The sequence below is a fragment of the Aethalodelphis obliquidens genome, unplaced genomic scaffold (assembly GCF_003676395.1).
Source record: "Aethalodelphis obliquidens isolate GAN/ISIS:26980383/991018 unplaced genomic scaffold, ASM367639v1 scaffold46, whole genome shotgun sequence".
NCBI classification, from domain to species: domain Eukaryota; kingdom Metazoa; phylum Chordata; class Mammalia; order Artiodactyla; family Delphinidae; genus Aethalodelphis; species Aethalodelphis obliquidens.
In genome coordinates this window covers 10,606,181-10,626,703 of record NW_020837990.1, presented here as the reverse complement: position 1 = coordinate 10,626,703, position 20,523 = coordinate 10,606,181, and the positions used below count along the sequence as shown (strand labels likewise).

The window sequence follows — 20,523 nt, the reverse complement described above, 5'->3', positions numbered from 1 at the left end:
CAACCCCACCCTCCTGGAACCTGCCTCGCAGGAAGCGGAGGGTGCAGCCCGGCCGGCCGGGAGCGCGCGGGGCTTGGAGGGCCCGGGCCGTGCCGACCCCATGGCCGCGGGCGTGGAGCAGCGGCTGGGCGGCCTCCCCGTCTTCACCCGCGACGACTTCGAGGGCACCTGGCGCCCAGTGGCGAGCGGCGGCTTCAGCCAGGTGTTCCAGGCGCGGCACAAGCGCTGGCGGACCGAGTACGCCATCAAGTGCTCCCGCTGCCTCCAGCCTGACAGCATCAGGTACCCGCCTGCCTACCCCCTCCTTTTGCGGAGGGAAACCCGAGGCCCGGGGAGCTCCCGAGGGAGGGGCGGCCGGGTTGAGGCTGAGGACTGTTCTCTCCACTTTCCTAAACTCTGTCCTGTGGCCTGAGCTCCCCAGGCACAGCCCTGTCTGTTTCTGGCTCTGAAATAAACTTGGCTCTGTTTGTGGAATCAAACCTATGTGTGAAATCCACAGAGGTCAAAGGTGAGCAGGAACTACCCTCCAAATACGCCTTTGTTCCATTCAACCTCCCAAACTGGTCCCGCCTGCTTCTTTCCAGCCTCACCTTCCTTCCAGGTGTCGGCTCGGTGATGACTGCTCTAGATGACCCTCTGCCACCCTCCTACCCACCCCCTAACTCGCAGCGCAGGCAGGGCTGGGCTTGCTCAGAGCCTGTGGCACTTGGCTCAGTGATGCTCAGTGACCTGGGGGGAATCACAGGTTCCACACCAGGGGCAACTCTTGTCTGGTGTGGTCCCAGCCCAGCCCGTGCAGGCTGATGGGGGCTTGCAGGGGGTGGTGGTGGAGGCTGCCCAGCCTGCTGGCCTGAGAGCCTGTCCAGCCCTCACAACGGCACTGCCAGCAGGTCAATCCTGGAATGCTGCTGTCTCCGTCCTTGTTTTTGTCTCTGGCTTCTCCCAGGTCCAGGTCCCATTATATGTACTATGACCACTCCCTGGCAGGCCTCCTTTTCCCTCTTACTACCTCTTTCCCATTGCTTCCACCCATCTCTGCCTTCCCATTGCTTCAACCCATCTTTGCTGGTACTGGCTGTGCCCTCGCCCCTCGTGCAGCCATGGAGACTCTGGGATGTGAAGTCTGAGATGATGACCATGTCCTCCTCCCAAGCCTCCTGGGACATCACCTAGAGCGCCTTGGGGGTGCAGGGAGCAACTCCTATTGGCATCTTTCCTGGTCATTCTCTGTGGTCACTATGCAAGCTCCCAAGACACAGCCTCCGGTCCCACACACCCAAGTCCCTTCTCTCACTCCCAGACCCCCACCTGCTTAATGAATAAGGGCAAAGTGAGATAGCCCCAGACTCACCCACCTTCCTCCCTCAACATCCTGGCTTGGGAGTAGAGTCAGGTTATTCTAGGATCTATTCAAATCATTTACAGCCTTTGAAGCATTGACAAGACTACTCATGAGACATTGACAGTAACTCCCATCTCAATTCCCTTCCCAATTCCAGGAATCCTTGGGTGGAAAGGGCTAAGGGATTTACGGTAATCAATGCCTGCCACGTGTGGAGTGCTATACGAGGAGTTTCATGAGTATGACTTCACTGAATCCTCCTTCCATCATCTCATTCATTGGTCCTCCTGATGAATGTTTGTTGCTCACCTACTATGTGCCAGGCTCTGTGCTGGACCCTGAGATGTAATGATGAATGCCACAGATATAGCCCTCTAAATGTTCTCCTGGAGCTTGCAGATAGGGGAGAAAAGACATTAATCAGACAACCCCACGTGTAAATGTAAGCGTGCTGCTGTGCGAGGTGTAAGAAAGGAGAGAGCTGTGGTTCCATGAAGGCTTATTATTGGAGTTTGAGATCAGAAAAGGCTTCTCTGAGGAAGATACACTTGAGCAGAAATATGAAAGATGAGTCTGAGTTAAGTGGGTGAAGAGAGGAAAGCTTTCCATGTTGAGTTTAAGGTGCCTTTAAACAACCAAGAACTGTCAAGTAGACTTCAGAGTAAAGCTGTGAGCTGACAGTATTAAAATTTGTGAATCATTTGTTATAGGTGTATTTGAAGCTAGGACGTAGGTGACGTTCACTCATTCTAAGCACTAAGTGAACAAAACAAAGTCTCTGCCCTGGTGGAGTTTATAATCTAATGAAGGAAGACAGAAAACTAACAAACAAACAAATATTTTTATCTATATCCCTTACAAACCACCTGACATTTTCTTTGATTAAAATACCTAAGGAGAGTTGAGTAGTCTGATCTTCCAAAAAAAAATTTTGATCTTCCAATAAATAGTAATTTGTGGGCTTTTTTGCCCAAAATGTTAAGATTTTATTTACCAAGCTTCTTTGCTGTACAGAAAGGAAAAATGCTGTTACAGTCTCAGTGTAAGTGGTAGCCACACATGGTTGACTTACCAATCGCAGCTCTCCGCCCTACCACAAGGGTCTTACACGAAACTCTGACAATGCTTATAATTTTGTCATCGCCTATAAATTTCTTATAATGCTTGGTGGTAGATTTCCGAGAGGGACTAAATGGGTGAAGGCAGAATGTCACAGGAACTCTTCTTTGGTTCTTTGCGTGGGTGGGTGTCCTAGGGTTTGTATCACAGCTACCTTAAAAGAAAAGCTACCAACTCTATTTGAGCAGTCCAGCCAATACGGAACTCAAGAACAGATAAAGCAAGGTAGGGTTTTTGTGCAGGTTGTTTGGAGTCTTTCCTTCAGCTTTCCTAGTTTCTTCCTCCCCTTCATCCTCCTCATTTTCTTCATTTATCACCTTCTCTGTCACATCCAAATTCTCCCCTCCCTTCACTTCATCCCCTTCCCCTTCTGCATCTTCCTGTTCACCATCAGACTCTCCCTTCTCACTGTTTTTCTCCTCTTCCTGTGGGCATCTTCTCCTCCTTCATTCTCTTCTGGGGGGATAAGGATTGATGGAACAGGGTTGCTATTTTCTATAGGCTTGAAATCCTCCCTAATTAAGTACTATTTGAGAATAGAGATTTGAAGCAAAGAAAGAGCAAACCATGTGTCTCTCTCAGGCGCTCTTAGTGTTCTAGGCAGAGGGACGAGCAAATGCAAAAGGTCCTGAGGAGGGAACAAGCTTGACATGGTGGGGCAGGTCATAGAGGGCTTTGTAGGCCATTGTAAGAACTTTAAATTTTATTCTGCATGAGAAGAGAGCCACTGGACTGTCCTGAGCAGAGCAGTGACATGCTCTGACTGACATTTTAAAGTACCACTCTGGCTGCTGGTGGAGGGGAAGAGAGAGAAGCAAAGGCACCAGTTAGGAGGCTTGGGCCAAGATGCCAATGGATAGAGGTGGTCACCAGTGGTCAGATTCTTGCTATATTTTGAAGGTAGAGCTGACGGAATGTGCTGAGGGGCAGCTTGTGGGAAGGAGAGGAAGAGAGGAGTCCAGGATAAGCAAGATCTTTGAGGGCTAGAGGGATGGAGGCCCCGTTCACTGAGATGGAGAAGGCTGAGGGGGGAGCGGGTTTGAGGGGAGAATCAAGAGTTCAGCTTTAGACATGTAAAGTGTCGAATACCCAGTTGGAGATGCTGAGATTGCCTAGAGACAGAGTACGGAACAAGGAGAGGAAAGAAGAGGGCCTGGGACTGGGCCTAATGATCAGGTCACACAATAGGAACCCGCAAAGTAGGCACTGACCCTACACTGAGAACGAGAAAATTGCTTGTAGGCTCCAGCAACATGGGGGTCATCGGTGACTAGCAACAGCCTGTCAGTGAGGTATTAAGACCAGAAACCAGATGAAAGGGGTTGGGGGGAGATGAAGAAAAGAGAAAGACAACAGGTGTAGCAAACAATTTCAAGAAGTCGGGGTGTCCAGGGGAGTTGTGCAAGTTACTGCTGTTCCCATTTTACAGTTAAGAAACTGAGGCCCAGAGAGTTTGCTTGTTCAAGTTCATACAGAGAATAAGGTGAAATTGGGATTCGAAAGCAGGGCAACGCGATCCCAGATCCCTTGCTTTTTCCACTTCATGACAGGTGTCTTCTCAGTTCTTGTGACTTCAAAAGTACAAGAGGAGACAGATAAAAGAAAAAATATGCAGAGGTTTGAGGGGAGAGTCCTTGAACAGTAGAGCAGTAAAGACAAGAACGGCAGAAACCAGGACTAGCCAACCTGTCCAGATGCGAGGGAGAGCAGGTGCTTTTCCCTGGAGCAGAGGAGTCTCTGGCTGGCTTCCCAGGGAGGCCCTGTGAGCACATTTCCAGCAGCCTCTGACTGCAGTGCCAGTGCAGCTTTGCAAATACTCTGCTTTTTAAAGATGTCATTTCTCCTTAATCTTCATCCCCGCAATCCCAGAACAATTTATAACAATTTGCATATTTGCTGTTTTGTGGCACATACAGTGAAAAGTTTGCAAATGCTTATTTTGTAAGGCTTTCCTTTAAGTATGGACTTCTGTTCAGTTCAACAAAGATGCCTTGTGCTGTACGTGGCCATGTGCTGTGGGGAGTACCAAGATGAAAACTTATACTTCATCTCCAAAATGGAATCCCATGCAGCCATTACCGAGCTTGCTTTGAGAGAATAACGATGCAGGAAGTGCTCTGCTACACCAACAGGGAAAAGCAGATCGCAGAACAGCCCACACTATGTGATGGCAAGAGGGAGTGGAGGAGAAAGGAGTGACAGGGAGGGAGAAAAGGAGAGAGGTTCCTTGAAATGTATTGTAAAAGGATACGCTAAATTATGAACAGAGGCCAACTCTAGAGGGTTGGGTTACTGATGATTTAATTATTATTACTATTTTTATTATTATTTTTTGGCTGTACCATGAGGCTTGCAGGATCTTAGTTCCCCGACTAGGGATCGAACCCAGGCCCCACAGTGAAAGCACTGAGTCCTAACCACTGGACCGCCAGGGAATTCCCTAATTTTCTTTTCTATTCCCTAGATGTTCTACAAGGTATATATATTACTTTCACCATCAAAAAGTCAATAAATGATATATTTTTTCAATATTTTTTTCAATATTTTTTATTGAGATATAGTTGATGTACAATGTTGTGTTAATTTCTGCTGTACAGCAAAGTGATTCAGTTATACATATATATATACATATATATATACATTATTTTTTTAATATTCCTTTCCATTATGGTTTATCATAGGATATTGAATATAGTTCTCTGTGCTATACAGTAGGATCTTGTTGTTTATCTGTTCTCTATATAAAAGCTTACATCTGCTAACCCCACCTCCCAGTCCATCCCTTCCCCAACTCCCTGCCCCTTGGCAATCGCCAGTCTGTTCTCTGTGTCCTTGATTCTGTTTCACAGATAGGTTCATTTGTGTCATATTTTAGATTCCACATATAAATGATATCATATGGTATTTGTCTTTCTCTTTCTGACTTACTTCATTTAGTATGATAATCTCTAGTTGTATCCATGTTGCTACACATGTGGCATTATTTCATTTTTTATGGCTGAGTAGTATTCCATTGCATATATGTTCCATATCTTCTTTATCCACTCATCTGTCGATGGGCATTTAGGTTGTTTCCATGTCTTGGCTATTGTGAATAGTGCTGCTATGAACATAGGGGTACATGTATCTTTTTGAGTTACAGTTTTGTCTGGATATATGCCGAGGAGTGGGATTGCTGGATCACACGGTAGCTCTATTTTTAGTCTTCTGTTTTCCATAGTGACTGCACCAATTTACATTCCCACCAAAAGTGTAGGAGGGTTCCCTTTTTTCCACATCCTCTCCAGGATTTGTTATTTGTAGACTTTTTAATGATGGCCATTCTGACCATTGTGAGGTGGTTCCTCAATAAATCATATTTTAAAAGAGAAGCAGGAGGCATAATTTTGGTCCTCCACGGGCTTGCGATCTCCTAGGGGAGGTAGACATATAGAAGTGGCCAGAATAAATGGCAGGCTTTTTGTGGCCACGTCTGTAGAATGGGCTGGCTCCTGCATTTGCAGACCCCTTTACTTCCTGTCTTGTTGCATCTGGGCCCTAATCTATGCATCCACTGGGCATCCTCTCGTGTCTCTCTTTCCCCCTCCATTACCTCGCAAGCTCCCAAGGCATCTCTGGGTCTGCACAGCCTGGGATCAAGTCTAGTTTGTGTGTCCTGCTAGTTGCTCTTGTAATTAAAGGGTCAGCTCCTTCCGTCTCTCGCTCCTGTCCCTCCATAGCTCTGACGTGAATTGCCTCATTGAAGAAGCAACCAAGATGGAGAAGATCAAGTTTCAGTACATCGTGTCCATCTACGGGGTATGCGAGCAGCCCCTGGGTGTTGTGATGGAGTTCATGGCCAACGGCTCCCTGGAGAAGATGCTGCCCACTCACAGCCTCTGCTGGCAGCTCAAGTTCCGCATCATCCATGAGACCGGCTTGGCCATGAACTTCCTCCACAGCATGAACCCACCACTTCTCCACCTGGACCTCAAGCCAGGCAACATCCTCCTGGACAGCCACATGCATGTCAAGGTAAGGACCCTAGTGAACCTCTCTGCCCCCTTTCACTCCAGAGCCTTCTCCAGATGAACAGGATTATTTACTGCCTGTCAAGAGTTTTTGTTGTTGTTCTTGTTGTTTTTAATATTTATTTATTTGGCTGCACCAGGTCTTCGTTGCGGCATGTGTGACCTTTAGTTGCAGCATACGGGATCTTTAGTTGCGGCATGCAGGAGCTTTTTAGTTGCGGCATGCATGTGGGATCTAGTTCCCTGACCAGGGATCGCATTGGAAGTGTGGAGTCTTAGCCACTGGACCACCAGGGAAGTCCCCTGTCAAGAGTTTTAAGCAGCTCCCTTCATGGATAAATGCCGAAGGCAGGGATCACACCTAAACAGATAGATGCACAATGAAATTTGGTGCATGACACTGGGTATCAGGACGTCTGCAAAACCCCTCTTTGAATGCCAGTCTTCCATTTCTAATGTGGGTAGAATAATCTCTATCCCATTCTTTGCTTCAAGTGAGAATGTGTGTACATGAGATGTTCTTAAGAAAGGTCATGATGGCCATTTTTTCAGTTCCTAAAACACGCCCCGCTTTCATTTCTGCCCCAGGACCTTTGCACATGCTGTTTCCACTGCCAGGAACAGTGTTCCCCCACTCCCTCTTTATCCAGCAAAGGCCTACACATCTTTCAGGTCTCAGCTTAAACAGCACCTCCTCAGGGAGGTTTTCCCTGATCCACTCCCGTGGGCCCCTGTTATATACCCTCCCCGTACCTCTCTTTTTATACTGCTAACCCCAATTGTAAGTATATAGTCATTTGTGAAACTATTTCATTAGCGACTATACCCCCTATTTGAATAAGCACTTAGGAGAGTAATGGGCGCGAGGGTTTCATCATTCTTATCTGCTGCCTGACCCTCAGTATCCAGCCTAGTTGGCACTCAGTGAATTGTCACTTTATTGATGTATGAATGAATCAATGGATGGAAGCAAAGTCAGAGATAAATATACATGGTGTCAATGCTTCAGGGCCCATGAAAGTGGGATGAACAGAAGCTCACCGAAGACGCCACTTTATCCACAGTCCCTTGGGGTAATGGCCACACCTTCCAAGTACTTACCATGTGCCGGGCACTGTTCTAAGTGCCTTTTGTATATTTCCTTATTTAATCCTCATGATAGCACTGTGAGTTAAGTACTTATCTTGTTTCCCTTTTATAGATGAGGAACTGGAGGTTCTGAGAAAATAAGTAACTTGTTCAAGGTCATCCTGTGGTACATGGCAGTGCTGGGAGAGAGCTTATGGTCTCAGCGGCTACACTACAGTGGCAGTGAAGATAGTGGGAGGGATGAGAAACTCAGGCAGTTTTCTAGAGGCAGGACTGTATTTCCCCCCATCCCCATCCGGGCTTCCTCCCAGGTTTCAGACTTCGGCCTGTCCAAGTGGATGGAACAGTCGGCCCGGATGCAGTACCTCAAGAGGTCAGCTCTGCAGGGCACCCTCAGCTACATCCCCCCTGAGATGTTCCTGGAGAGCAACAAGGGTCCAGGTCCCAAATACGATGTGTACAGGTGAGATGGAGGCTGGGCTCCAGGCCACATACCCAGGGCGTAGCTTGTTGTCAACGCCCTGCCTGGACCCCAAGGCCCAAAGGGCAGGGCAGGGCAAGGATGAGGCCTGGCCCCTCCCTGCCCACGTAGGAGGAGGAGGGATGCGGGGGGATTCTGGCTGGAGAGGCATTGCCTAGGTTTGTGTGGTCCATGGGGCCCCCCTGCTGGATGTCCGAGACGCCACTCAGGGGGCGCTTTCCCCCATCTGCAGCTTCGGGATCGTCATCTGGGAGATCCTCACTCAGAAGAAACCGTATTCAGGTAGCACGCGACAGCGGCACTGTCAGCTGGGGTCCCGGAAGGGACTGGGAGGCTGGGGGTTCGTGGGGGCAGGGGCAGGCGGCAGGTTTTTCTTGGGGACCATATTGCTCTTTAAGGGTTCCCCTCCTCTCACCCTCCTTCCTTCCTCCCCCTACTTTCTAGAGCTCACATGACGGTGAAAGAAAGGGCAGCCCTCAGCCCAGGCCATACTCTCTGCCTCTAGTTCCTTTGCTTCAAAGTGTTCTTTCCTGTTTCTCTCACCCCCAACCCTGCCACCCAGGTGTCAGGCAAATAGATTGTCAGGTAATTTGGATAATCCAGCAAAGTTCAAAATCAGAGCCTGTAACTAGGCCTGCTGGTCAGTCCTGCCATCTTTGGACAGCAAAAGCCCGCAGTGAGGGGCCATGGCCGGTCTCGGCCTGGGAGGGGTTGGAGCTGGACCAGAGACCCAGCTGCTCCAATCTGAGCCTCAAGCCAGCCTGCAATCTAGTTGTTAACTTACTGTGCATTTATGGGCCCCTGCTGTGTGCACCACCCTGTCGGGATCCTCAGAGCCCCCATCCCCTGCCCATCCCCTCTGGCCCTGCCTCAGTACCCGCATAGCCTGGGCCCCCTCTCACAGGCTTCAACATGATGACCATTATGGTGCGAGTGGCCGCAGGCCTGCGGCCCTCCCTGCAGCCTGTCTCTGATGAGTGGCCGGCGGAGGCCCAGCATATGGTGGACCTGATGAGGCGCTGTTGGGACCAGGACCCCAAGAAGAGGCCCTGCTTTCCAGGTTCTCATCAGCCTGATGTACACAGGGATGAGGGAGATGGGTGGGGCTGGGGGGGCCCACGGGCCAGGAGCGGTGGTTGAAGCCCCGGGCCACTCCTGAGAGCTCTGCAGGGAGGGCCCTGCGTGGCACTAGGGCAGACTCTGTACCACAGTGCGGTGTTGGCAGGGGGTGGGAGGGTGGGGGGTGTGGATGGCAGAGGGCCGGTGGCAGCTGAGGACTGCGGTCTGGTCTCTTTGGGTTAATGTGTAACCTTATGGGAGGTAGAATAGAAAACCTTCATTGCTGGAAGGCATCTGGGCCCGGCTCTGTTGCTTCCGAGGCTCCAGTTAGCCTGCGTCCTCTCAGGCTGCAGCGTCCTCATTGGTAAAATGTTCCCAAACCATGAGATCACAGGCGGGATGGGTCTTGCAGTCATCCACTCCTTTAGGAACTATGCAAACGTATGCACGTGTGTAAGCGTGAGCATCTTAGCAATGCTTTATGGAACAGGTCTGACCCTCCAAAAGGGCCAGGGACTTGCCAAACGTGGCCCCACTGAGCCAAGGCAGGACCCTAGCTTGCCGGCCTTCTGGTGCACATGTGTGGATGCCCCTGAGCCCAGGGATGGGTTTTGGGAGGGGGGACGTGGGACATATTAGGGTATTTAAAATGGGGAAGAACTGCAGCCCAGCCTGTCACTTTCTTTTGCTTTTTTTGGAGCAGACATCACAGTGGAGACAGACACGCTGCTGTCCCTGCTCCAGAGTCCTGTGGCTGACCCAGAGAGCGAGGCCCTGGCCAGGAAGGTGTCCTGCACAGCGTGTCTGCGCCGGCCCCGGGAGGTGAGTGCGTGTGGGGCGGGCCTGGTCTCCGGCAGGCGCTGAGGATGCACGCACAGGTCCCTCCTCGTGAGGCTGCCTGGCTGAGGGGCAGGTGGGGACCGGAGCCAGTGCACGCTCTGCTGGCCAAGCCGGGCAGCCACTCGGGGACACCTTTTCTTAAGTTGCTCGAAGATGCTCTAAGGGCTGGCGGTAGCCGTGGCTCAGAGCCTCTGAGAAGGACGTGCCATCCCTCACATGCGTGACATTAAACAGAGCCTGTCCTGCAGAGGGAGACCTCGGCTCTCCCAGGCTCTCACCCCCTATGGGTCGGCGTCATCCTGGCTCTGCTGTCCTTTCCCTCACCTGGGAACCAGCTGTGGGCTTCCGTGGGGCTCTAGGCTGAACCCACAGGGCCGCCCTGCCTTCCCTGTGGTCCAAGGGGAAGTCAAGGCCCTGGGCCACCTCTTCCTGGCAGGGCCGCCTCTGCTCGGGGATTTCCCCTAGACACAGCGGTGGCAGGGATGAGAGAGGAGGGGGTCTCCTAGGACAGGGTGGAATGTGAGTCCTGACAGGTGAAGGGAGTAGTGGAGGCCGGCATAGGCCAGAACTGCCCTGATCCTCTGATCCGCCCCCTGTCTTCTGGTTCTCCCTCCCCAGGTCAGTGAGGAGATCAGCCAGGAGCTAACAGACAGCGGTGAGTCCAGAGTGCGCAGCTGGAACCAGAGAACCCACAGCGGAGGAGAAAGTGGACTCAAACCATATCCTGTCCCCACCTCCCCCCAAGGCCTGTCACAAATCAGGAGTCCGGGTTCCCTTTCCTGGCACCCGGCCCTGTGCTCCAGAAATGCACATGCCCCCGGGGGCCTGGCTCTGCTTCCCCTTCAAGTCTGTGTCCTTTTGAGGCCGGACTCCTCCCTTCCTGGCCAGGGAGGAGCACTGGTTTTCAACTCCGGTTGCATATTAGAATTATTTGGGGAATGAAAAAGTATACGATGCCTGAGCCACCCTAGAATAATTTAATCAGAATCTCTGGGGGTTTGGGCTGAGCAGTGATTTTCATTTGTTTGTTTTTTTTGTTTTGGAAATTGTTGCTTTTAATTCTAATACACCACTGGGTAGAGCAGGAGGAAGTGGGTCCTTAATGGCTCAGGAGGAGTTCAGATCTCGGAGCTCAGCTGCAAATTTATCTCCAATTTGCATTTATTTACTTTGTGCCAAGCACTGCTGGGGGAGTTCTTACCTACATGATATGATTTGTCCTCCCAGTGGTAGCATGAGGTTGGGCATTGTTCGTGTCCCCTTACGGATCAGGAGCTGGAAACTCAAAGAGGCAGAGAACACGTGATGCCAAGAGGTAGAGTCAGGATTTGCACCCCGGCCTCTTTCTGCCTCATCCTTACGGGAAGAGCTGCCAGAGTCAGTTCTCTAGGGCAGTGGAGCCTGCATAGAGATCCGGGATGCCGGGAAAGACGTTGCCCTCACTCCTATGTCTTTGTTCCTGGCTGGTACTTCCGGGAGGCGGGGGGATGGCGGAGATGACCTCTGGACAGGTCAGAGGTCCTCTTCTCAATCTCACCTTCCTCCCAGCAGACTCAGGAGACTACTTGAAGCGGGTCCTGACTCTCTCAGACGGCGAGAGCCTGGTCCTGCGTGATGAGCAGCTGCGCATCCGTGAGAACAAGGTCACTGCCCTCCACGTCCTGGTGGCTCAGGGCCGCCTGGAGCGGGTGAGGCTTCTGCTGGCCCAGGAGGTTGACGTGGACTGCCAGACGGCCTGTGGCTACACTCCCCTCCTCGTCGCCACCCAGGACCAGCACCCCGACCTCTGTGCCCTGCTCCTGAAGCACGGTGCCGACGCCAACCTGGTGGACGAGGACGGCTGGGCCCCGCTGCACTTCGCAGCCCAGAATGGGGACGACCGCACTGCCCGCCTCCTCCTGGACCACGGGGCCCGTGTGGATGCCCAGGAGCACGGGGGGTGGACCCCGCTCCACCTGGCTGTACAGAACAACTTTGAGAATGTGGCACGGCTTCTGGTCTCCCGTCAGGCTGACCCCAACCTGCAGGAGGCTGAGGGCAAGACCCCTCTCCACGTGGCCGCCTACTTTGGCCATGTCAGCCTGGTCAAGCTACTAACAGGCCAGGGGGCCAAGCTGGATGCTCGGCAGAGAAACCTGAGGACACCGCTGCACCTGGCGGTGGAGCGAGGCAAAGTGAGGGCCATCCAACACCTGTTAAAGAGTGGGGCGGCCGCTGATGCCCTTGACCAGAGAGGCTACAGCCCACTGCACATCGCCACTGCCAGGGGCAAGCACCTTGTTGGCAAGATGCTACTCAGGTACGGCGCCAGCCTCGAGCTGCCGACCCACCAGGGCTGGACGCCCCTGCATCTAGCAGCCTACAAGGGCCACCTGGAGATCATCCACCTGCTGGCTGAGAGCCATGCAGACGTGGGGGCTCCCGGAGGCATGAACTGGACCCCCCTGCACCTGGCTGCCCGTCATGGGGCAGAGGTGGTGGTGTCGGCACTGCTGCAGTGTGGGGCTGACCCCAATGCTCCCGAGCAGTCAGGCTGGACGCCCCTCCACCTGGCGGTCCAGAGGGGGGCCTTCCTGAGCGTCATCAACCTCCTGGAGCACCATGCAGACGTCCACGCCCGCAACAAGGTGGGCTGGACGCCTGCCCACCTGGCCGCCCTCAAGGGCAACATGGCCATCCTCAGAGTGCTAGTCAAGGCCGGTGCCCAGCTAGACACCCAGGACGGGGTAGGCTGCACACCCCTGCAGCTGGCCCTCTGGAGCTAAAAGCAGGGCACTGTCGCCTTCCTCGAGGGCAAGAAGCCCTCACTGGCCATTCTGGCCGGGGCTGAGCCTGGAGCCCAGAAGGAAGTTTAGACAACCTGCAGTCTCCTTACCTGTAAGGAAGAGAGGTTGGTGCAAGTGACGCTGGGCTTCTGGCAGGGCCCCTTCCCTGTCCTTGCCAGCTGCCCCTTACACCTTGACAGGAGACGGGAACCTGGTCCCCTGGGTGGTGGAGGGATGGGGAGAGGAACACTGAGGTTGTAGCTGGGGAAGGGGCCCCCGGCTCAGAGATCTCCTTTCAGCCCTTCCTCCACGTGTGTCTCTAGCCAACTCTCAGCCTCTTCCTCCTGTACCTGGACTCAAGCCCCCGAAGTGAGTTCCCTCTTTATTCCCAAGGTTCCTGCCACCTTTAACCACTTGCCCCTGAGTCCACAGGGGCCCTTGCATCCTAGAACTCTCTCTGAAGAAGGAGGGAGGCACAGAGGAGAGGGAAGTGTTCCCTCCCAGCTCACGTCTGTGTGACTTGGCCCCTTTCTCCGGGCGCGGTCAGGACAACCAGACACCCGTGCTCTGTGCAAGGGCAGGAGCTGAAATTTCGGAGGGATTTTCCACTTCCAGTTGAAAGCCCCAGCCAGGAGCCTGTTGCTGCACCGACCACCTTCCTGGCGGCTCTGGTCCCAGGGCCCAGGTCTGCCGTACAGTCTCCTGCGGGGAAGGAAGGGTCTGCTCCAACCGCCCACGAGTGATCCTACATGGGACGCTTGGTTCCTGGTCCCCCTGCCTCAGCCTTCACCCTTGGCTGTGTCCAGTTATGCGGCCGGTTTCAAATCTATCATAAAGCTGTGGACCTGAGTCCCCGCCTCAGAGGTGGACTGACCCGTGGCGCCAGGCCGGCTGTGGGGGCTGGTCTGGCGTGTGCTTGTGCGCGTGTGCGGTGTGTATATGATCGTGCGTGAGTTCCCGCTGGGGAGGAGGCGGGGGCAGATGTGGGGAGGTGGGCGGTGGTGATGTCACCTGGAGGGGAGGTGTCTGGGCTTGGTGTGGAGCTGCCGGGCAGGGACTTCCTCGGCAACGGCTCAGGGAGCTCTGTCCTGCCCCCGTCAGCTGGCCTGGCCTGGTCTGCGAGTTGCAGGGCAGGTTGCGGCAGGCCTGGGATTGCTCAGACTAGCCTTGTGTGACCAGTCCTGGGCTCAGCGGCCAGCAGCTTCTCCCTCCTCTCTGGCTGTGCCGGGGCTGGCCCACCGTTGGGAGGGGACAGGGCGGGACTGCAGGTGGGAGCAGGGCAGGTGCCCTAGGGGTCCTCTACGTCTCCTCTCTCCCTCTTCACACTGCTGGAGCAGCCCCTCCAACTCAAGGATATTGTGTAATTGTCAGAGAAGAGGAATCTTCTGCCCCAGCCACTGGCCAGCTCCAACCCCCGCCAACACGCAGGCTTGCCTTTGAGTGTCACCCTCATGGGCTGAGTGTGGGGCCACCAATCACCAGCATCGCGTGGGCGTGGGGTGAGAGAGGCAGAGCAGAAGACACCTGTCGCCCCACGGACATGCTGAGTGCGAGTCCGTTCTAGCAGAGCTGGTGGCACAGGTCTCCCATCCTGTGGTCTCTGGGCTGTGGTACCAGCCTCATGGACGCTTCACCAAGCCACAGACTACAGCCCCCACAGAGAGTCCTGAGAGCAGCTCTGAATGGGGTTGTGCCCTAGAACAAAGGCTGTAAATCAGGCCTGCGCATCAGGATCTCCTGGGTGAGGTGCGGCAGGGTTTTTAAAGTACCCGGCCCTACCCTTGACCAGTTAAACCAGAATCCCAGGGCAGGATCCTGGTATTAGCTGGAGAGCAGCCAGGGCTGAGGACCACCACCAGGGGGCGTCCCGTGGTTTCTTGCTGGGCCCTTAGCATCGCCATGAAGACAGTCACCAGCCCCTGGGAGTTCTGTCTCTCCTAGAACGGCTGGCGCAGGAAAAGGAAAGGCAGAGGGCACAGCGCTGGTTGCTTCTCCTCACACCCTGAGGTCTGAGTCTAGCTCCAAGGCGAGGATTCTGCACGAGCCAGAGAAGGGGCGTGGGGCTGCATGTTCAAAGCCAGGCGAGCTGGGAACAACTCGTGCGAATGTCAGGAGTGAACCACGGAAGGACAATGGTGTCTGGCTTATCCTGGTGGGAAGAGTTTGAGGGAAGACTGAAGAATGCAGTTAGAAAAGGTAAATGATTTTTTTTTCTTGCACCTGTGGTCCTGTAAATGGCAGAGGTCCCATGGAGATGCACATGGGACCATGCCTAGGATTCATTTCAACTCTGATGATCCCAGGGTCTAAGCAGAGATCCTCAGACCCCTGCTTTCTCTACTCCCTTCCTCCAAGAGATAACTGAGGTCACAATTTCAGGCCAGCTCCAGCCAACACAGCCCTATCATTGCTTTTCATCACCACCTTCTCCCTTCCCAAGCCACCCCTAGCCAGACACAGACCCTACAGACACACAGCATCTACCCTGAGTCCCATTTCAACAGAGCTGCCTTCTAGAGGTTTCCTAGGGAGGTTTAGAATTGGATTTTAGTAAGGCCTTTGCAATTCCCAAGGAGAGGATCTCGCTTGAATTTCGAACCTGTTTAGGGGAGATTGGGGTAGACGAGGATGCGAACCCCGAATTTCCTACTGGACGTTTCCACGTGAAGATCCTATAGACCCTTAAACTCAGTGTCGCAAACTGAACCTCCCCGTCCCCTCCCAAGCCTGCTCCTGGTTCTTCTTAGCTGAGGGGACTCCTAACCCAGGAGTCTTTCCGGACCAGCACTGTCCAACAGAACTTTCTGGGAGGACGGAAACCTTCCACATCTGCCATTAACTCCATGTGCTGCTGAGCACTTCAAATGTGGCTGATGCAACTGAGGAACGCTTTTTTTTTTTTTTTTTTTTTTTTTTGCGGCACACGGGCCTCTCACCGCTGTGGCCTCTCCCGTTGCAGAGCGCAGGCTCCGGACGCGCAGGCTCAGCGGCCATGGCTCACGGGCCCAGCCGCTCCGCGGCATGTGGGATCTTCCCGGACGGGGCACGAACCCGCGTCCCCTGCAACGGCAGGCGGACTCAACCGATGCACCACCAGGGAAGCCCAGGGACCCAATTTTTAATTTCAACAAGTTAAATTTAAGCAGCTACAGGTGGCTGGTGAACAGACAGCGCAGTCTACACTCTTCCTCTCCATCTCCCCCCATCCAGTCAGTCACCCAGCTGAGTGGGGTTCATCAGGAAGGGCTTTCCGGAAGCTGCAATGTTAGAGGAGGACAAGGGCATAGCAGACGAGGGGCAAGACCTGGACTAGGTGGGAGAGGCCGGGGCACGGGAGACTGCGGAATGTGAAAGAGCAATCCAGCTGTTTGTGGGTGCAGACAGCACAGCGGAAGAGCGGGGGCGGGGGAGGGCGGGTACTTCATTAGGAGACCGTGACGCCATTCATGATTCCAGAGCTTGGACTCAACATGAGGGTCAACTGTGAGCTCCGAGCAGAGGGAGTGTGCTATCGGAATGAACCGCGTATTCCAAAGACCCTCAGCCATGTGTAGGGTAAGGAAACAGGTGGTGGAGAAGGGGGTCCTGCCTGTGAAGGGCCTTGTAGTCTGGCCGAGCTGGGGTGAGGTCTTTACCTAGACTGAGCTCCGCCTCTCTCTTTGTAATGCGTATCGTTGAGGGGATGAAATTAGATCACGCACATCCCCGGCTGGCACTGGGACTCCCTTTACTTTGCTTCTCCTCCATTGTTCTGGTTCTGTCCTTTCTCACCGTCATCCTGGCCACCCACTCACTACCCTTTATCTAGACAGGAGCCTCCTTCCGCATTCTCAGGGCTGCTGCTTAAGCCAATCCATCCCTCCCCAAGGAGGGCCCTGGGAGAAGGCGCCACCTATCTGGCCGTCCCCAGAGATGCAGACGGCCCTGTTTGTTCTGCCTGGGAGGCCTTCTGTGCTGGGAGGAGCCGTCCCTCAGGGGGCTTCTCCTGGTTGTGAGGCCAGGAGACCAGAAGGGACAGGGAGGTTGGCAAGCTGTAGCAACAGGAGTTAAAGTGCAGCACGAAGTCCAAAGAGGCTTCTGTGATGTCTCAGCAGGCAGACCGGCTCTGGGAACCAGCGGCGTCTGCCCCCGAGTCCCGACACCTGTGTAACGTCACACTGCAGTCACCAAGGGTTCCCCCAGGGATCAGCGGAAAACGCCTTGGACTGAAAAGGCACCCTAGAAGCATCAAGGAAATGAGGGGGCTGGGAGACTGTGTCCCTCCGAAGCCGACCTGGGGGGTGGAGCTCCTGGAAACAGTGACAGGGGCTGGCGGAAGAGGAGGCCGGTCTCTGGGCCTGTGGCCGGGAGTGGAGGAGGGGGCAGCCAGCGGGCAGAGCACCAGAGGGGCCCCAGGGCTCCCTGAACACGCGGAGGGCAGCTCTGGTCCTCTGTTCGAGACCATTCCTTCCCTCCCTGCCCCCACCAGCGCCCATAGAACACAACTCCCGCCGTGTTCGGGCCTCCAGCAGGGGCTCCAGCGCCCCCGGGCCAGGGTTCCTCTGGTCCTACAGCTGGTCCTGCCACCCTGCTCACAAGCACAGGCCCCCTCCACCCGCCCCCCACCCCCCGCTGTGCTCCTGGGTCAGGGTCCTGCCTATTCTTCAAGACCCAACTTGCCTGTCCCTGCATGTGAAGCCTTCTCTGACTGCCCAGCTGGAGATGGTCACTCTGTCCCAACACCCCCTGCGGTGAGGTTCCCGCCTGGTTGTGAGCGCATCACTGCATCGACTTCTTTCCGCATTAGACCCGGTCCTCCCTCTGCCCTCCGTCTGTACCTGCTGGATAGGATACAGGCAGCGGGGTTGTCACTGTGACTTAGGGGAGAGAGGTAGCTGCCCGTCTGGGCTGAGATGAGGAGGGAAGCTGTTGGGGGCTGGGTATCGGAAAGGCTCTGAAGCTGGGCCAGCCGCTAGCGTGTGACCCTCGGCTGCTAAGCCTTACTTAGACTTGGCTGCCTCATCTAACGGAGATAATGCTTATCTCATTGGCTTGCGGTAATGATCGACCCGGATGCCCTGTGGTCAGAGGGCAAAGCTGTTAGCAAGCATTCAACACAGTATCTTGCAGTTTCTCCCAAGTCAGAGGAATTGTTCTCTTGGAAGGAGGCACAGACGACCTAGCCTCCTGCAGCCTTTTGGCGAGGATACTCTTGGAAGCGGCTTTGCCAGCCTATTCAGGGGAGGAAGGGCCGGTTCTTCTTCAGTGCCTCGGTGTGTACTGAGACTCTGAGACCTCTTGGGACACACCTAAGGTAGTGTCAGGTCAGCTGTAGGGCAGGGCAAGCCCCACCAGTGGGTCATGCCGACTGACACACAGCTGAGAGGCCCCAGGAGCCAGACAGGGGGTTCAATGTCAGCAAAGCAAGGTGGCCACGTCTGCATCTACCAGGAGAGGGTAGGGTCCAGGGCTGATGTTCCGATGGGCAGAGGCAGCGAGAGGGCTCAGCCTGCACAGAGAGGACAAATGGATGAAGACAGCAACTGCACAGTGGGTAGGGTGTAGGGTGGGGAGAAGAGGTTTGTACGTGAGGCTGAGAAGGGCCAGGTCAGGACCTGCTGCGGGGAGAACTAGACCACAGAACATGTCTCCTCCAGGCAATTTCCTCCCTCTCCTGCCCACTCCATCTTCTCCCTGCCCCGGATGCAGCACAGAGCCGGACTATTCTCATGGGGCCAACAGGACAGTGTTTGGAGTGGGGCCTGGTCAGGAAAACCCAGAAGTTCTGCATGCTATAGCTTTGTTCCTACAAAATCCCCTGCCTCTCCCATGTCCCAGGTGGTAACACCTCTGTCCCCCCCCCCGCTTCATCGGCGACATCTGACTCCCACTGCCCCTGAGGTTCTGGGGAGGCTGCCTCCCTTTCTCCAGCCTCACACACACATCTCCAGGTTTCAGGACAGAGCCGGGGTGAAGACTGGAGAAAGCGCAGGCAAGTGTGGTGGTCACACAGCATTTCCTGCAGACTCGGAGCTGCATGGCTCCAACCACGTAAAAGGCCTTTCCAGATGCCCTCCACGCCAGGGGTTCTGCCCAGCAGCTCTCACCCTGCTTTATTTGCCAAGTAGCAAAGGTGGGATGGGAGAGGGAATGGGAAGCTGCTCCTACCAGGTACCTCCTTCTCCCTGCCCCCGATCACCCCACAAAGCCAGAGTGGATCTCCCTCTGCAAAGATGGTCTACCCTCTTCCTGCCAGCTTCCTGCTTCCCTGGATCCCCCAGAAGCAGAGCCAGGGGCACCTGGTCGGCGGGAGAGGAACTTCGGGTGCATGGATGCACAGAGGCTGGCCTCCCACTTCTGAGACGCCCACTACTGAAAGCTGCTTCCCCTAACCTGCGCCCCCCCCACCCCAGCACCTACTCATTTACTCTTGCAGCCCCAGTGGCCATCAGGCTGTTCATAGTCACCCCAAGGGCCGCATCCTAAAAGTCTGGTCCCAAATGGTTTTTCTTTTTCTCTCTCCTTTAAAAAAATTTTTTTCTGACTACAGTAGCCTCTCGCAACTTCACCTGGGGCGGGTCAGGGAAAGGGCAGGATGAATAATAAAAGATGCAGAGTTGAAAGACCTGGGCAACCACCTTCCCTGTATGAAAGGCTTCTCCTCCCCCAGGGGTTATGAGGACAGGACAGCACTTGGGGTGAGGCCCACGCAACATAGATGGTTGCCAACATTACGGACACAGCCTGGGTCCTGGGACCAGGGAGGGCAGAGAGGCAGTGGGGCACAGGGCCTGGCCACACATCCCCAGGACAGGGGTGGTGTGGGAAGAGCTCCCCAGATAGGTGAGCACACTAGAAAGGCCCCCAAGGTGTGCCAGTCCTCAAAGTCCCTGTGTGCAGGCAACTGACTGCCCTGTTCTGAGCCCACCAGGCAGCAGGCTATGCGCTTGCTTCTCTGGGGGGCCTCCTGCCTCACCATTGAGGAAGTCCTCTACCGTCACACTTCTTGCCCTCACCAGGTCCCTACCTACTTGTTCCGGGCCAAGGCATGCCGGGGCTGCTGTCTCCCACTCAGCCTCATCATCTAGGTTAAGAGCGCCCTGGGGCGGGGCAGCGTGTGCTGTGGCAGTGGCCGCCACACCCAGCCGGGGCTCCGCCAGGAGCTTCTACCACTATCGTGTGATTGTGGGTAACGCCCGGCGTCCACTGGATTGTGAACCTGCGAAGGCAGGGATGTTGACCCCCTTTTCCACTGTTCATTCCCGGCACCTCGCTCAGGGTCTGGAGCACAATAAACAGTTACTCAATAAACATTCGCCGAGTGAGATGCATGGTGAGGCAATGCAGTTTACCCTGCGCTGCTGCCTTCTCCATTCCCAGGACACCTCCCCAGCCCATCGCCACCTGGGACTTCTCTAGAGCCCACTAGGGGACGAATAAGGGCCTGAAGCTTGAAGACCTGCAGTCCCAAACGGACACCTGAGAGGAGGATGCAAAGTGCTCCACTGTGCCTGACCGGGAAGGCTCACACCTGAAGTGGGGCTTCCTTGCTGTGCTCTGGGAGAGGGGGCTGGGGGGTGCAGACTCCCCCTTCTGTAAAGGCAGATCAGTGATCCTTTGATTAAAAGGCATTCTACAGACAAAGACGAGCACAGAGGCAGAAGCACAGGGACAGGCGGTGAGGAGAGAAAAATCGGAGCTGCAGCCTGCCCAGCCGCTGGCTTGCTACTGCCCTCGCTGTCAGGGCCTCTTGCGAGACAGCCAGAGCCTGGGCCGCCCCCTTCCACCTGGTGTTCCTGGGTCGCACACCATCCCTCTGCCCCTGAAGCACCGAGTGGG

General features: G+C 54.7%; 1 protein-coding gene across 2 annotated transcripts; it reads left to right on the top strand.

Moving 5' to 3' along the window:
* The first annotated feature begins 24 nt into the window (after nt 1-24).
* Nucleotides 25-13,588, top strand: ANKK1 (ankyrin repeat and kinase domain containing 1). Of its 2 annotated transcripts, none has more exons than XM_027082278.1 (8): nt 25-282; nt 6,181-6,475; nt 7,872-8,023; nt 8,274-8,323; nt 8,946-9,101; nt 9,804-9,922; nt 10,559-10,595; nt 11,492-13,588. In XM_027082278.1, the coding sequence occupies exons 1-8, from the start codon at nt 101-103 to the stop codon at nt 12,703-12,705; spliced, it is 2,205 nt and encodes a 734-aa protein (XP_026938079.1). In that variant the 5' UTR covers nt 25-100; the 3' UTR covers nt 12,706-13,588. The 2 variants fall into 2 exon arrangements, with proteins under 2 accessions (XP_026938079.1, XP_026938078.1); XM_027082277.1 differs by having other exon boundaries at nt 11,489-13,588.
* The last annotated feature ends 6,935 nt before the right edge of the window (nt 13,589-20,523 follow it).

Excerpts from the sequence above, each read along its gene's own strand:
- ANKK1 (XM_027082277.1), top strand. The coding sequence starts at position 101 with ATGGCCGCGGGCGTGGAGCAGCGGCTGGGCGGCCTCCCCGTCTTCACC. Across the intron at positions 8,024-8,273 it reads CCCAAATACGATGTGTACAG|CTTCGGGATCGTCATCTGGG; the intron begins GTGAGATGGAGG and ends CCCCATCTGCAG. Across the intron at positions 10,596-11,488 it reads CCAGGAGCTAACAGACAGCG|CAGACTCAGGAGACTACTTG; the intron begins GTGAGTCCAGAG and ends CCTTCCTCCCAG.